The sequence below is a fragment of the Lissotriton helveticus genome, chromosome 6 (assembly GCF_964261635.1).
Source record: "Lissotriton helveticus chromosome 6, aLisHel1.1, whole genome shotgun sequence".
NCBI classification, from domain to species: Eukaryota; Metazoa; Chordata; class Amphibia; order Caudata; family Salamandridae; genus Lissotriton; species Lissotriton helveticus.
This window is the reverse complement of record NC_136067.1, coordinates 53,806,737-53,824,285: the sequence shown is the minus strand read 5'-3', so window position 1 is coordinate 53,824,285 and position 17,549 is coordinate 53,806,737. Positions and strand designations below refer to the sequence as shown.

At 48.2% G+C, this 17,549-nt stretch overlaps 1 protein-coding gene across 7 annotated transcripts in view; it reads left to right on the top strand.

The window, feature by feature from the left end:
* Nucleotides 1-17,549, top strand: part of DNAH8 (dynein axonemal heavy chain 8) — a 10,041,960-nt gene that overhangs the window by 287,935 nt on the left and 9,736,476 nt on the right. For all 7 annotated transcript variants that reach the window (XM_078647354.1, XM_078647353.1, XM_078647356.1 and 4 more), the window contains exon 5: nucleotides 15,730-15,878. In XM_078647354.1, coding sequence (XP_078503480.1) covers nucleotides 15,730-15,878 — 149 coding nt within the window. The remainder of the gene's footprint in view (nucleotides 1-15,729; nucleotides 15,879-17,549) is intronic.

The following is a 17,549-nucleotide window of genomic DNA, read 5'->3' as shown; positions in this document are numbered from 1 at the left end:
AGAGGTGGTCGAGCACATTGGCCGCGTCACGGGCCTCCGGATTGCCCGGACTCCGCTTCATTGCCTCTTGGCCCTGGTCCCCAAGCCCAAAAAGAAGAATTTGTCCTACAAACTGCTGCAGCTGCTACTGGTGTTGGCGAGGAGGCGCGTGGCTATCACTTGGATGTCCATGTGGCTTAGGGATGTCAGGGAATGGTCCTTGGCTGAGGAAACACACATGCAGCGCACGCGCCGCGATCAGAAGCTTCAGGACGACTTATTAGCGTGGAGAATGATGTGTGCTGAGGGGATAACCAGTGATGATTCAGACGCCACCAATGCCGAGTTGTTTACCCCTGTGGAGTCTGGTTCCGAGGAGGATGTGGAGAGAAGGGGGGCGGAGGGCCGTGTTTCGGAGTAGTGCCTTATTGAGTGCGCACTAATGTTCCATTTTCTATACCTATGTCATTTGCCTTGATTCCCAATGGTCTACTGTTAACTGTGCTGTCTATACCATATTGGGCCTTGCAAAGATATTCGAACTGTCTACACGTACTCTATTGACAATGCCAAATGTGGGGGGGACGTTGTTATGTTGCTAGTTATTAGCTTGTGTTCTTTATTGAAAAATTGTCTGTAGCGGCGGATGAGGGCTGGGATCAACGGAAGACCTGGGTGGGAATATAACAAGGAGGGAAAAAAGCAGCGGATAATGGCGATATGCATGTCTTTTACGCAAATGTTTATGTTTCCCTTTGTGGCACTTACCAATGTACGCCGTCTGGCCTCCGGGGTGTAGGCTACATGGCCGTGTGTTTTCCTGTATGTTCGATCTGGTTCATTGCATCGATCAGTGCCTAGAAGTAGATTTATTTGTCAATGTCTTCTATGCTTTCCGCAATAAACATATTTAAAAAAAAAAAAAAGCATATGGACTCGCTAGGCAAAAAGATGTGCAATACATCTGCATCTTTCATGAAAGTGGCTAGTGATTCTGCTCTTCTGGAGAGGTATGACCGGTCTCTGTGGGTCTCTGTAGCTAGGTTCACAGACAAGCTTCCCAAAGAAGACCAACAGGATTTCCTGGAAGTCTTGCAGGAAGGTGGTCTATTTGCAAACCAGGTCATTAGCGCAGCTGCGGATGCATCTGATTTGGCTGCACATGGTTATTTTAACGGCATTTGCACCTGACGCACGGCCTGGTTGCGTCTCGCTTGTCTGAAACCGGAAGCCCAAAGAAGAATCGTAAATCTTCCGTTTAATGGCAATTCATTGTTCAGCACTCATGCCGATGACGAGATGTCCAAGATGAAGTCAGAGCTGGACACTGTTGGCCTGGAAACAAAAGGATTTTTGACGTAAGTACCGACCATACGACCGTTTGTACTTCCAACAGAGGGTTCAAACCCCTCAATGGTCGACGCAACAGCATCAACCCAGGTCACATTACCATCAGCATAGACCGGGTCGAGGAAGGGGAGCTGCAAGACAAACACCTTCCACAGGGAAACAACCTGCGAAACAGTGAGCCCTGGCTTCCCCCATACCCCTTAACCAATCAGTCGGAAGAAGTTTTATGTTTCACCTAGACGAGTGTAGAAAGATAACAAAAGACAAGCGGGTACTGAATATGGTGCAGAATGGTTATTTGCTCAGATTCAAATCCCCACCTCCATCAGTACCACAACAGAGAGAGGTTTTTCTAACACCATCACTTGTTACAGGCGAAGGTGAACATCCTACTACAGAAAGAAGCTATAGAAGCAGTCCTTTCTCTTCAACAAAGGCAGGGAATTTATTTCTGCTACTTTCTGGTACGGAAAAGAGGTCCTATCCAAGAGTACCGACCAATACTCGACCGGAGGCTGTTGAACAAATTCATTATACTTTTCCTCCAATACCACTGATCAACAAGTTCTATAGGGCCAAGACCAGGATGATACTAATCGCACCAGACTTACTATCCAAGAACGGGGGGGAAGGTTTTCTACCCAACCTCTCATCTCTACGATTGATGGCATTGCTCCTGAGGTCTACCAGTACGGGTACTTAGATTTGTCTGCTGACTGTATGAACATACTTAAAGAAGCCAGAAGACCTTCACCATAAAATTGTACGCTTTCAAATGGAAGCAGTTTTATTTATGGTGCATCACTAATGGTCATGATCCCGTTGTGGGACAAAAGCAGGTGTGTGACGGAGGGGCTGGGGAAGGAAGGACTCAACCCAAAATGTGCAGTCCACAAGTGCTTTATTGATAACAGACGGGGCTTGCCCGGGTCAATGTCTCTATCCACTCAAGGGTTCCTCCTATCCTTAGAGACGTCTTCTCCAGGTACGATGCACAGCAGGGTCCCTTTGTCTCTTTTCCTGAGGCTCCACGGCTCCGGATATAGACAGGGAGAAAAGAGACACAGGAGAGCCTCGTTAGTGGCGTGGCCAGGGGACAAGTATGAAAGAGGGGAAGGGGGAAGTGAGGGATCACCGGGTTCCACCACCGTGTGTACAGCGTCGCTACAAGCAGTGCGTGCAGGGCTCCGTGGCTACCCTCGTCCTATCCTGACCCACCCCGTGCAGTGAACAACCCCTGTAGACGCCCTCGTACCTTGGTCAGCCACACTTCTCCCCTGGAAGCGTGGCAGGGCGGCTTGTGGGTCCGTTGGCCTCCTGGCTTGTCGCGTCTCTCCTTCGGTGTAACCGGCGATGTTTCTTCACTCCGTCCGTTTTCCTCTGTCTCGGCGTCCTCCTCGCGGGTCGGCGTCTTCCCGTCAGGCAGCGCGCCATTGGACATTTCCACCACTTCCTTATTCTCCGCTGGCTCTGCTGATTGGTCCGTCGGTGATGACGAGGACGCACCGGATAGGCTGACCGGTGGAAGAGACAGGGGACTCCCCCCTGACGTCAGAGAAGGGAGGGCCAACAGCGTAGGTATCGAAGGGAACTCGGAGCCGCTCCAAGCCACATCAAAGGGATCCTGCGGACGGGGCGGAAACGGACACAAGTTAGAAGGTACGTCCCGCCCGTCCAAGTCAGGGGACACGTCCTCGTGACAAGGTGATTCTACCATATTTGCTGTACCTGGCCAAATCATGCCTTCAATTTTGTTCTAAAAAGGTCCATCTAGCAGCTATTAAAGCACATGGAATATCCCCTATGCAGGTGTACTTGTTTTTTTTTAACTTCCTGTAGTTAAGGATTTCCTTGAAGGGTTGAAAAAGGTCTACCCACCGATCAGAGCTCCATCTCCTCAATGGGAGCTTCACATAGTTCTTGCTAGATTAATGGAGTCCCCATTTGAACCTATTCAAAAAGCCTCTCTGCAGCACTTGTCATGGAAGACTGCTTTCTTAGTCGGCATCACTGCTGCTCGCAGAGTGAGTGAGATTCAAGCGTTGTGCTGCAAAGAGCCCTATATATTTTTTTGTCATGCGAATAGGGTGGTCCTTAGAACTCACCCGAGTTTTCTACCTAAAGTGTTTTCTCAGATTTTCACATGAACCAGTCCATCATTCCACCTACATTTTTTCCAAACCCTTCAAATCCTCTAGAGAGGTCCATGCATTCACCAAACCTTAAGAGGGTACGTAAATTCCACCTAGACAAGACCAAGGCGTTGATGAAATCAGTCTGCCTGTTTGTAAACTATGGTTCCGTAAATACTGGTTGTGCAGCTTCCAAACTGGCTATTTGTAGATGGATAGTCTCATTTATCACTCTGCTTTACCAGTTAGCCAAAAAGCCCCTCCCTGGCAAACCAAAGGCTCATTCTACCAGTGAAAAGGCTTCGACCACAGCTCTCCTTAGAAATGTACCTATTGCAGAGATTTGTAAAGCTGCCATGTGGCGATCAGTGCACACCTTTACTTGCCATTACTGTTAAGACTCTGACACACAGGCGGATGCTCAGTTTGGGCAAGCCTTGTTAAGGAATCTGTTTGGATAATGTATCCTTAGTGTGTTCTTTGATGGATCTATACTGTTATTCGTCTGCGGGAAAGTGGGTATGGGCTTGTTATTCTATTCAGTACTTATGACTATTGATGAGTATCACCTGGAAGAGAAGGATAAGTTACTTACCTGTAATCCTAGTTCTCTTCCAGGGGTATAGTCATAAGCAACCCTCACGCCTCCCCGGACGAATATTGACAGAATAGTGTTTTTTTGCACCTTATTTCCTGATTCATATTAGTACACCGTAAAAAAAGACCTGACCTAGGGAGGAGCTACGCTAGCAACCAAGATGGCCGCGTGAACTCCCGGCTCCGCCGACCTCCGCCAGCAGCTCGTATATCCTGCTATCAATCCTGAATTCGCACCAGACTCCCGGGTTCATGAAGTATTTCTGCTTCTAACGGTGTGATCCCGAGCTTTTTATCTTGTCGGATGCCGAAGATACGCCGTGTTCCCATTCTCGGCCTAACATCATGTGGAAGCCGGGGCCTCGATTTCTAGCTAATCCGGGTTGGAGTTGATCAACATCGGCCGCTGGACCTGGACTAGGCCCGGTCCCCCGAAGTGCACCGTAAACTGTTTGTTTTGGATGCTGACACTGTAAACGGTCTACACCGTGGAGACAACAGCGTACCGCACCGGCTGCTGTGTTCGGGGGTCCGACGCCTGGAGACCCTGCTACCTTCCCGGGGTCGACGGGCCGGGGCCCTCGCTGCCGGCGAAGGTGTTGATCTTGCACGACGGAGAACGTCCATTGTTGCCATCGGATTCGCGTGGCCTGATACCCCGGAGAAGCCGGCCTCCGGGGTTCGACTCCTGCTCTGCCTTTACGTGAGAGGAGATGAGGCGGACGGAAGGCACGCCTTCGCTACAGGCCGTCATGGCCGTTATTGAGGCGCTCCATTCACAATCCTCCGCTGTATTCCGGACACTGATCGTGCAAGTGGACGGTATCTTGGGACCGGTGCAAGACTCTCCGTTAAGTCCTCATTTATCTGTGGTGCCAGCGGTGCAATGTACGCCTGAGACCGAGGTCCCCGAGCAGAACCCGGATTTAATGTGCTTTGTCGGCCCCCACTTCACAGCCAGCGAGCCCGTGATTGTCGCCAGCGTTCCCTGCTCGATCCTGCTGCCGCCTCGTACAGATATGGACAGTCTTCTGTGCTGTAACAAGTTCCTCAGTGACTGTTGGAGAGATTCGTTGTTTCTGTACACTTTTCCTCGCTCGTTTCGTGGATATTGTGAACTTTTTTCTGGTTGTCGATCCTGCAACTCTGACGTGGACTTTAACGAACGTTCTGCCTTTTCCCTTGAGATGGTGGTTCGAGTGCAAAAGACTCTCACGAATTACCGTACCGGCCAGGGTTGAACTTGAGGGCTTGGGTTTGATAAAATAGCTTGATTCAATGCCGGGATTGTCACATGTAACGTGATGGGAGTTGGGTGGTGCTTTGCTACACTCCCCCGATTGGTTTGTATATTTCGCTATATGTTGGTTTGATTGTGTCTCGGGGTGGTCGCTGCTGGCGGGGGGTACGGGAGACCGGGGGTATATTTGCTTTTACGACATTCCCTCCTCCATCTTTTTCCCTACCCTGGGGTTAGTTTAGTGGGCGACAGGCACGCTGCTAGTGGGGTTAGGTCGTAGCCATCCGCAGGGGTGCCTGGTGGGGGGTTGAGTTTTTTTTTTATTTTTCCTTTATTTTGTTCTATGACCTTTCTCTTTCCCTTTTCTCTTCTTCGTAAGAGATGTGGCATATTCTCCTGATCTTTTATTTTTCATATCTGGGTGTCGAGTGACTGATTTCATATCCTGTATTCTGGATGGGCGGGATCCGATGATGTTTGCTTAAGGTTATCTAAACAGCATTGTTTTACCTCCGCTCTAAGCTGGTATTGATGTTTTTCAGATGCCTATAATTGTTGTGTATTTTCTTAATTGATTTGCCCGCTCACCTTTACGATATGTTCCACCAAATGATGCCCGATGTGTATATTTCTACTCTTGTGTTAAAATTAATAAAAATATATTAAAAAAAATAAAAAAAAGACCTGACCTAACTGTCACCTGTGGTGCATGATGGGAGCAGGGGGCTCCTGGAGGTCTTAAAGGCAAGGTTTCCAGGTTCTTGGAATTCTTAAAGGCAGGGTGCCAGTTTTTTGTTACTGTGATGTTTTTTCATCTATGGAGCCTAAGACCTAATGGCCTACTATTACTTTTTCTCTGAAAATAAAGCGCTGAGTTGGAACATTATTGAAGTGCATGTTCTCTGTTACAGAAATTATATATGGAATTGTTTTCAGCTTTATAAAAAAAAACAATTAATATTGACCTATTAGCCTATTTGAGTTATGGTAGGCAGCATGTTTATATATGTATACATGAATATATGTATGATTGAAGGTACTGCGTACTTTCTTAGCTAAACATACACATATATATGTATTTTTGTATATACTCCGGGGTCCCTACATGTTGGCGGGGATTATTCATTCCCTCTGACTTGGATGAGTATACACCTGAAAGAGAACTAGGATTACAGGTAAGTAACTTATCCTGTTCAGTTATCTAAGCTGCTTCCTGTGTCCAGAAGTGGTTGGTGGGGGATACAAGATGCATCAAATCAAATTTAAAAAACGGCAGAACTAGGAGAGCTATAGGTAAGTAAAAATAAATAAATTAGAATCAGAGAGTAGCTCCCAGCGCGAAAATGCGGAGAGGCGTGACTCATCAGGAGACGCTATTGGACGCCATTTCTAGTGAGCCACCTGGGCCTCATGCATAAAGATGTGATGCGGCCCGCTGCACGGTACGTGCTTCGGCAAAGCCTGGGCCAAGGGCAGGCCAGTCCATGCCCGTCAGAGCCCAGAGCAGGCTAGGCTGGTCAAACGTGGAATTTCGTAGCTGCTCGGATGTAATAGAGCACTTCTCGCAGATGGGGAAATGGAGATGAGCCTACTAAAACCTTGGACTCTTTTATCTTAAGGGCATCCGACGCATTGGACTAAGAAATCCAAATAACTGAGCATTGGCTCTCTATTGGGGAACCTGGTCTGAATAATGAGCACACCATCCGAGACTTTTACTGTGACTCTTAATGATTCACCAATATCCAACCTAATAATTACCTGCCCAAAATGGCAGAGATCCCCCCCCCATGCCCCCCCCCCCCAGTCCTCAACTGGGCAGAACTCTAATTTCTCTACCAGGGGATACTCATCAATAGTCAAAAGCACTGAATAGTCCCGCCCACGTGCGGGACCCCGGAGCAATAGCCAATAATATGCATATATCTACAGAGCCTGACCTGGATGCATCACCCTCCAACAGTCTATCAATCCCAGCGTTTCCAGAAAGCCACTCAACCATGACTGGGATCTCGCGAGATCCCGGGGGGGGATGGCGATCCTCTACACCAGAGACAACAGAATTAGAATCTCCACCCACCACCAGCATACAATCTGGAAGTCCCAAAACCACCCTTCCCAAATCAGCAAAGGTCGAGGACTGCAAACCAGGGGGGACGTACACTGAAAGCAACGTGATGGTCTTCCCCTCCCACCTACCAGTGAGAGCAGCGTACCGCCCTCTGTCATCACATATTACATTGTCACCCTCAAGGGGAAGAGTTCCGAACAAGAATACCCACCCCCCTGGAACCGGAGGTGAAACCAGCGTGGACAGCGAGCCGAAACCCCCGCCTATTGATATCGTGACAAGTGTTCCCAATCAAATGTGTTTCCTGCAATAACATTACATCAGGGGAGAGGCGTTTCAAGTGTTGCAGCACCACACCCCGTTTTATCCTATCCCCCAACCCGTTAACATTTCAACATAGAAGTCTCAACCTCCTACCCCCATACTCGAAACGGCAGCAGAACCCCCCCCCCCAGAACACAGCACCCGGATTAAATAGTAAAACAATACGTTGCCTTGAGAAAAAACTAAAACACACCCCAAACACTCCCCACCCTCCCCCAACAAACTCCCAGAACCAACTCCCCCCACCCTGCACCCCTGCATTAGACTCAGAAGCCACCCCAACTTGCAGTGTGCCTGTCGCCCTAACATAGAACTAATCTACAAAAAGAAACCCAGAGGAGGAAAGAGACCCATCCCTCCGCCACCTCCAGATACACATGTAAATCTTGCAAACACAGGAGACGTCAAACCACAGTCACATATCGTAAACAGTGTCCGAAATCCGGGAACCTCCGCTCATTTTTGCTCGGGTTGGCCGCCCTCAGCGCCACCGGAGTGTTCTGTGCGATCTCGTCGCGCGGGCAAGGCATCAAGCCAGTCACTCACTCTTTCAGGGCAATCAAAGAAAAACGTCCGATCCTCATATTCAATCCGTAGTCGGGTCGGGAAAAGCATCGCGTACTTCAGTCCCATGTCTCTCAGTCTCCGTTTCACTCCTTGGAACTCCATCCTCTGTTTCTGAACAAATTGAGTAAAGTCCGGGTAGAAGCTCACAGTAGTATTCTCAAACTTTATCGGGCCACCCGCCCGCGATGCCTGCAGGATAGCGTCTCTATCCCTAAAGTTGAAGATTCTAGCAATAATCGGGCGCGGTGGGACACGGGGCTTCGGCTTTCCACCCGGAACTCTATGTACACATTCCACCGCAAAGAATTTGCTCAGGCCTTTGGGAGCAAGATGGGTGAGGATGAGGTCTTCAACAAGGAGATCCACAGAAGAACCTGTGGAATTTTCCGGAACACCGATAATGTGCACATTGTTGCGTCTGGCCCGGCTCTCAAAATCCTCCAGTCGACGGGTGAAGAGGTCATTAGAGTACCGCAGATTGCGAACCTCCGTCTGTAGGTCAGAGACATCAGTTGTGAGGCTGGAAGTCTTTAAATCCAAGAATTTGACCTTTTCGTTGGTCTTTGATAAGTCCATTCTAATTATATTAAAGTCAATGGCCACTGTGTCAAGCTTGAGGGCAAGGGCCTCATACTGTTGGTCCATAGAAGTCTTCATACCAGTAATGGCGCCCATGACGTCTTGCAGTGTAAGATCAGCCAACATGGCGGGATCTTCGGGTGCCTCACCCCGAGTCCTACTCATCCCACTGGGGGACACCTTAGGTTGGGTATAGCGATCCATAACATTCATTTGAACGGCACCCCCTCGGTGAGGGGTCTTGGTTTTGCGTTTCTCGCTCTCGGGTTTGCTCACCATGTCGGGCGGTAAGCCCCCAAGAAGCGCCCTGGACCTGGTGAAAATGGTTTGTGCATTATCCACCGAAGTCACCAAAAGCAAATCTCAGCGGTCATATGGCGACAACCACATACACGCTGTCTCAAGCTTACAATGAAGACTCAGAGTCCGGGCGCAACTCAGGCCACAAAGGCAGGCTATTGATGCGAGAGGGTGAAGACCCAAAAACGAAACCGAAAGTCAACTCAAGGCAGTGACCAAGACTGCGCAAGCCGTTGTTGTTGAATTACAGCCTGGGTACTTGAACCACTCGAGCCCCGGAGCAGTCCAAGGGGCAGGCCGCAAAAGTTCAACACGTCGTAGTTGCGGTTCCCGGAGTCCAAACCAATTTCTGAAAACAGCTAGTATATCCGCTGGGTTGCGTCTTCAATAACCCGTCATCGTTGGCAGGATAAAATTCAGGATAAATGCGGGAGGTGGCGAGGGTCTCGGGAGCCCTGGGCTCACGCAGCCATCACGGATACGCGCGTAGCTCCTCCTCACTTGCTTCCATTTTAATTTTATAGAGTTTCCTGGTGTCTAGTGGGATTTGGGGGCAGAAAGGCCAAAAAAGGGCCCATTAGAATACATATATATAAAAAATCTGCCCCCTGGAAGCGACCCTTGCCCAAGGGGTCGCTTCCATTTTAATTTAAAGAAATCCCTGGTGTCTAGTGGGGTTTTCTGCCCCCCAAAAAATGGACCGATCAGAATACACATATAAAATAAATATGCCCCCTGGATGCAACCCTTGCCCAAGGGTTCTCTTCCATTTTATTTTTTAGGATGTCTCTGGCTCTAGTGGGCTTATCTGCCCTCCCTGGGGCCAGAAATGCCAAAAAATCCAGCTGATCTGTCCCCAAGGGGGCACAAAAATCTTAAAATGATTGTGCCCCTTTAGGAAGTGACTCTTGCCTAAGGGGTCGCTTCCATTTATTCCAAAAGAATTCGCTGGTGCCTTGTGGGGGCATTCCTGTTGCACGATCGCGACGTCATGTGCGATCGTGCAGCAGGAATGCCCGTCATTGAGACATCAGGGGAGAGGAAGAACTCTTTCCTCTCCCCCGATGCCTCAATGAAGCCCAATTCCCCCCCCCACACTCCCCCACCCTTCGTCACCTGCCCCACCGGAGCAAGGAAACTTACCTATTTCCTGCTGGACGCCTAAAATCAAATGGCTTCCAGTGCGCCCAGCTGCTCCTGATGACGTTGGCGCGCGCTGACGTCATGCGATTGCCTGGGGGGGGAGGGTCGGGGGTGGCAGAGTTTCCGCTGCCATCCCCCTTTGTGGGTGCTAGATGGGCTGCCCATGGGGGGAGCCAGCGCTTTCCCCGTGGGTGCCATGGCGGAGAGGTTCCATCATGAGCACACGCCCACCATTGTTCGTGACGAACGGCTCCTAAATGAGCATAGAAGATATCCTCCTTTTCTGCCAAATATTATATCATATGTTAATCAAACTACTTCTGTTCCTGTGTTTACCCCAATCCTTCATTTCCAGGTGAGAGGGAATTCTATATTCTAAAACCATCAAAAAGATGAGTCATCTTTTTGCCAATTATATGTCTCTGAAGACAAAAATAGTGTCCGTTATGCAAACCATTGCTCAGTAGGTTGTATCCTGTATTACACTCCATTAGAGGAAAAGCTGCGTCTGCGACTTTAGTTAAGAATGTTGCTACTTTCAAAATATGCAAGTCAGCAATCTGAAAATCTATTTAGACTTTATTGTATTGATGAAGATTCTGGAGCTGATGTGGTGGGTCACACAACTCTTCATAATGTATAATATAAGCCTATCCAAAGCTTGTTACAACTGTACCACATGCCTTATTTAGAAACAGATTTTCTTCTTAAATTTGTGATGTATTCCTATAGGTTCTGAATCGATCCCCCTATTCCTGACCCTATTCTGGTTAAACAAACCAACAAGTTAACTAGCAGTCAGCCCATGAGGCAGAAAATCCCCATGATGCAGATACCGTTATCTGACGCAGTCACACTACGGCACAGGAACGTGTTATCTGATTAGGTCATAACGCTTGCGATCTAATTAGACAAGCGATATTCCTCCAGCCCCTGATAAGGCATACGGAGTTCTCATAACAAATCAAACCTATGACAACCTGGGCAAAACCCTGCGGCCATTGTTTTGATTTCACCGAGAACTTCAGTAAAAGAATGTGCTAACGAGCAAGTCGTATGACATCCTTATTGACGTATCTATGTCCATCCTTACGTCAATCTCGGCACCTTAAAGGTATAAATATTACCGATATTGCCCTATGCAAACACACGCGTGGTGACGAGACGGAGCAGCCATACTTGCCGAACCGAAGAGCAGAGCAGACCCCGCTGGCGCAGCCCCGCCTTCCTGACGCGCTGAGAGAAGCTGCTTTCTCCTGCCGAGAATTCCAGCCCCGGCGTTTCTGGGCAGCCCTCGCAGGCAGCCTGGAATATCGAGACCAGAGAGAGAGATACCATCCCTCATTCATCCTAACTTCCAGGTACAGAACTGAATAACCCCTCACAGAGAATTCTTTAGTTATTCACTTGGCAAAAACAAACTTAACTTAAACTGTAACTTTCTATTCCCGCCCACGTATTAGGCTTAGGTCAGGTACACGGGGTAGGCGTATTTAGAAACACCAGTTGAGTACGTTTAGTCAAATGTATATGTGTATGTAATATATTTTATTCATTTTAAAACATCATATGGCTTAGAAACCATATCAATGTTTTTACAGTATTATTTTATACTATTGCTTTTAATGTATGCACTTTACTTAACTATAAGTATTGCAATAATATCGATCCATTTCTCTTGAATGAGAAAAGAGACTGATCAATAAATAACACCTTTTTATTGAACACGCCCGTCTCTTCCTTTTCTCTACATTCTGATGAGACTAAGAATGCACGTACTGACTGAGTAAAATAAATTGCCTTTTGTTCACACGACTCTCGAGATATACTCTTGATTAGGGGAGAGCAAAGTTGTCATGTTCTATGGTTGTCAGAAACTAAATCCCTTCTTGTCTAATCAGGGGAGTTAATTCTTTCCTGAACATTCGAGAAAGTTTCTAGTGAACTCTGAGCTAAGCTGGCAAACCCAAAACTTTAAGTCTAGTATCGACAGTAGTAGACCTAGTTAACGTCTGGTCTAGGCCTTTACTATTGTAGGTATTATTCCAATGCGCAGAGCCTATTGGGATGATAGGAACTACACTACAAATTGACAACCACACAGTAGGGATATGTTTGCTGGCCTATTTTACATGTATGACTATCATTGAGAATCCTACAATGCAATGCTAGTGCTACAGTGAACGCTAAGTACATGTAGTGCACTTTTGACTTGACAGGCACCTTTACCTTAATTTTCCCCTGTAGTAAGAGCATGGTTTTCTGATAGTTTAACAATATTGCACATTCCTATACCAGATGTTGCAATTTGGTTTTGGGTTTTGTGAGAAGTTGGCCTGATGTGCAGTGTTCACTATTCTAGTGATCACTATATATCAGTCCAAACAACCCTTATTGATGATTGGTTGTAAGTCAACCTTATAGACCAGCTATCCTAGTAGCATGGATACGAGCAGTCTAAGGCTAAGACTCTAGAGGGCGTGTTAAGCCAGCTGTTTTACCATCACATTACCCCTTGAACACCCAGTGAAAGGACACCACACAAGTGTTATGAAAATAAACAATGTATTTATTAGAATCACAACAACCCTGTACTCTTTATGAGGACAGGGTGCTAAGCACACAACAAAACTCTTATGAAAATACTTAAGTTAGCACGTTATACACAAATGCCCGAGGGGCACGAAAAACCATATACTCTAAAAGTGGAATGCGAGATTACTAGCAGGTAAGTACAGTACTAATAGGCTTTGGAATCGCTAGGACTTGACTAGGGAATCGTTAGATTACTTCTAGGAGACCTAGGGGACTCGGGTGCAGAGTGTGCACTCTCACGCGGGATGCGGGACAAAGTCTATGGAAGCTAGTAAAGGCAAAGTTAGTGTTCACGGGCGAACCCGACCTGGTAGGGAGAAAACGACAGTGGATCCTGACCCTTGGATAGTGAGGCTATGCTGGGACACCGAAGTGCCGAAGTTACCTAGCCCAGGGGCTGCAGCTGCATAGGTCTGAAAAGACGTCGGGAATCTCGTTGCCGGACCAGGAGCCTGGAAGAAGGAAGTTGCTGGCAGGCGACCAGTGAAGAAAAGTTCGATGGATCCAAGCCTGGATCAAGGAAGAAGGAAACCTGAAAGCAGAGGGGACCAAGTTCTTGAATCACTAGCCAGTGATTAAGTGGGCACCAGGATGGCACCGGGCGAAGTCACCGCAGTCAGGTGAGTGGGCGCTGCTGGGCTCTGCAGTCTCTCGGACCAGGAGGCGTTGTCGGCGACCAGGATGGAGGTGCGAGCTGTCCCACGAAGGTTCTTGCTGTCGACGTCGCTGGACCCAGGATTGGGCAACAAGTCTTGGCAAATGCAAGGCCCACGTGGTGGACCTAAAATGGCGTCTTAGCCGGATCAGGAGGGTCCAGGGTACTTCTCCGATGGAGGGAAGCAAGGGCCAGTCTGGAGCAACCAGACTAGCAGCAGTATTGTCGTCGGGCGTCGTTCGGAAGGCCACAAGCCAGCGGGCTAGTAGCCAAACAACGCGGTGAGCAGCAAAAAGCAGAAGGGCCCCACGCCGATCGTGGAGATGCTGGGGGGCTGCTCTTCGGTGCTGGAGCTGCTCAGGGTGGGGGCTTCTCGGACCCCAAAGCACTCACCAGGAAATTACTCGGTGGGCTTGCTGTGCAGAAGTCGTGCAGTCTTGGCGATGGCCGGTCCCTCGAGGTCTCGTCGCACCCACGGTTCTCAGCTGTGCTGTAGAGGTGGGTAGAGGTCAGAGGTGCCAGGGAAGCTGGGTCTCGTCGAGCTGGGCAGTCGGATTCCGGAGGAAGGACGTGCAGCAGACCGCAGTGTTCTTAGATGGTGCCTGCGGATGCAGGGTGACTACTCCTTAGCCACAAGGGAGAATCTTGAGGAAGAAATCGTGAAGTCCTTTCGTGGAAAGTGGTATCTTGATTCCAAAGATGATCTGATTTGGAAGGGGGCCAGTCTCTACCTTTATCTGGAAAAAAGGGGGCTGGCACGCGACTAAGTCCTGCCCTAGGGGTGGGACCAGGAGGGGGGTGGTTACACCCACTTCCTTGGCGGGCTTTCCCCAGGCCAGGGGCTGGAGTGCCTCTGGAACTGGTTTCAGCCGGCCTATGCACAGTGAGCACCGGGGTGCCACTTGCAGTCACCTTCCTCTGTAGCCCTGCCTACCTGGAATACACAAAACCCTGTCTGGGACTGTGCTGGCACCGCCCCTGGCAGGAAACCCTTTGTCCTTGCCTCCTGCTCTGGGAGGACTCCCAGCAGCAGGAGGGCAGACTTGTGTCTCGGTGGCAGCATCCATTTTGTGGAGCTGAGGCTATGTCTGACTTTAACCGGGGTTAGGGGTTACATACATGTCGTGTCCCTCTAGAAGGGTGGAATGCTAACCCCGTCGCCAGAATTGGCGAGGGGTTAGTATTCCAATTCGTATGACACCTTACTCAACATGTTTTGATAAAGCGATACCAGAGTTGGCATATAACCGCGAGGATTATAATGCACTTAAGAGTATATGGTATGCGATATCATGGAAACGGCTAAGGGATGGGTCCCGAAAGCCGCAGACAGGCTCAGCTCATGCCAGAGCACCATCTCACACGATTCCAAGCACTCTGCCTTCAGGATTGTTAAGGCCTGCCATAGGAGTGACTGATAGGAGATCTGTGTGTCCATTTTTAGGGTTAGATATAGGTATACTATATCTAAAGCAAAGGGTGATTACACCACCTTGCCCCAGCTGTCAAGCAGCCAGTTGTGTCAGATTTGGATGGCCAGCCAGGGGTGGCATAATACATGCTGCAGCCCCTGGTAGGCCCTGGGTACACCTATGCCCTGGGTACCTAAGGTACACTGTACAGGGACTGGTAAGGTGACTCAGTATCCAATTTAGATATGTACCTAAGGTACATGGAATCCATTTTACAGAGAGAGCAGTAGGCCTGGGGTCCTGAATAGCAGGGCCCCAGGTCAACTAAGTCAGAAAACCAGCAAAACACCAGGCAAAAAGTTGGGGGCAACCATAGTCAGGGATCTACCTTCCTACAGGTTTAATTGCAATGCTACAGTTTTCTACAGAAAAAATGTAGTTAAAGCTGGCCTGTCTCAGACTTGGGGTGCCTACCTCCAACGTCAGAATAATATATACATGTCTGATAGAAGTATTCTTGGGTTCCCACACGCAGGCGGGATTTTTCTGCATTGATGACCTAAATGAGAAAACCAACGATGCAGAGCTAGATTTACAAGTAAGTAACAATTCTTTTAATTGTTTCTAGATATAACTAAATATCTTAGAAAGTCAAAACAAAATGTCCTAATGTTTTAGAAACTTCTGTGTATTCACATGTTTTTGAAATGCAAATTGACGAAATGTGTTTGAAACCCATGCATTTTGTTAAGAAAATTAACAGTGCATTTTATTATATTTTTCAGAGACTGGCCGCACACCAGTGGGCACAGTTAAAGGACAAAATGTCATGACGCTGTCCGTAGGCAACATTTCTGACAAGTTCAAAGGCCAATGTTTGTTTTTTGTGCGCTGCAAAAATGATGTGCCTTTGACTGCCAAAAATATACATGAGGTAATGTTTAAATTTAAAAAAAGCTCACGAATAATTTTATTAATGTTTTCTGCTTGTTATAGAAAGTGCTAAAATATTCAAGCCTAATTTCTCACAATCTTTGATACAATATAAATTAGTTGATATAGTGCGATTTCCTTTGTTCGATCTTCATTAAATGTTGTAACATCTAGGAAAATCTAAGCTGTTCACATATAACCCCCCTCCATGAGAACGTTTTCCTTCTCAGTATTGCTTTTTTTTCACTTCTCTGCATACTTTACAAAAACTTGGTCCAAGGATAAACAGGTTTATCTAGTTCAGCTGAGTGCAGCTGGGTTCATAGTAAGGTTAGTTTTATTATGTGCCTAAGGAAAGACTTTGACTGCAGAATGTTTTCCTTCCAGTTCGAAGATCATTAAAAGAAAGCATGTATCTCTCACTTAGTCTTGTGAAGTGTCACCAGGGCCCGAGAGCTGGTAAGGAAGCTGATGCTGCACAGGCGTTTTCATAGCGGTACAAAAGGGGTGGTGATGGACGGAGCATCTGAATCAATCAAACACTCACACCCAGTCAAAAGATCTGGGTTTAATCCATCTCCGTTCTTTAGCCCACTCTGCCACCCCAGTTGGCAGAGTGGGCTAAAGAACGGTGATGGATTAAACCCAGATCTTTTGCCTGGGTGTGAGTGTTTGATTGATTCAGATGCTCCGTCCATCACCACCCCCTTTTGTACCGCTTTTGGCCGCCATAAGTGTGGCAGGGTATGCTCAGACGTGAGCCCTTTGCTCACTTTGCCACTGGATTCAAGCAAGCCGGGCTGAAGACGGCTGGAATGCCAGAAACCGGTCCTCGGAAGCTTGCTTCCGGTCCAGGGAAGACATGGCTTGGCAGTTCGGGCTGGACTGTTCCCAGGGTCAGACTGATTTTCATATAGCCATGTTGTGGAAAATGACAAAATGTATATGTACATAAGCGGCGTTCATTTGTGTTCACCCTCGCCACTGTTGAAGGTAAAGAAAGTCACGAAACAGTGGCCCCGCCATCTTGTTCCCTTTTAGGTTCCATCACGAACATAGATAGTAGCCATCTTTGTGTCATGACCTCCCTGCCCATTGCCGATAGCCATCATCTCTCTCTCCCTCTCTCCAGCCCCGCAAGCACCCCGCGCCCCGACAGCCCCCGGTCTCTCCTGTTCGGGCCATAAACGCACCGCTAAACACGACCTTGTCTCCGTGCTGGACCCCTGCCCCCTCGCTCTTTCATTCTACTCATAGAACGGGCCCTTTTGGTAAACCTCTTCCTCCCTGCCCGATTGCCCGGCCTGATCCCAGGCCATCACCTAGCCCAACAGATGCAGTTTATTGCTTCCTACAGTAGGACCTCGCCTCACATCAGAGGAGCGGTGATTAATCAAGGCTTTCACACCCCTAGACCTGACCGACACCCCCCGCATCCCTCCCAGGAACACCCTTCTTCTCTTCTATCCTTTTATCCTTTTATTCTTCAAGTTTTGGTAGTAAATAGGGCTACTACTCCTAAAAAAGGGCTTTTTAGACCCTGTGCCTCTTGTAGTAAAATGAGGTTACATATAGAGGACAAACATGAAGATTGCCTGTATTGCCTCTATCCTCAGCATTCTGCCAAGGAATGTAAGATTTGTCGCACTCTCCCGGTCAAGACGTTGAAGGA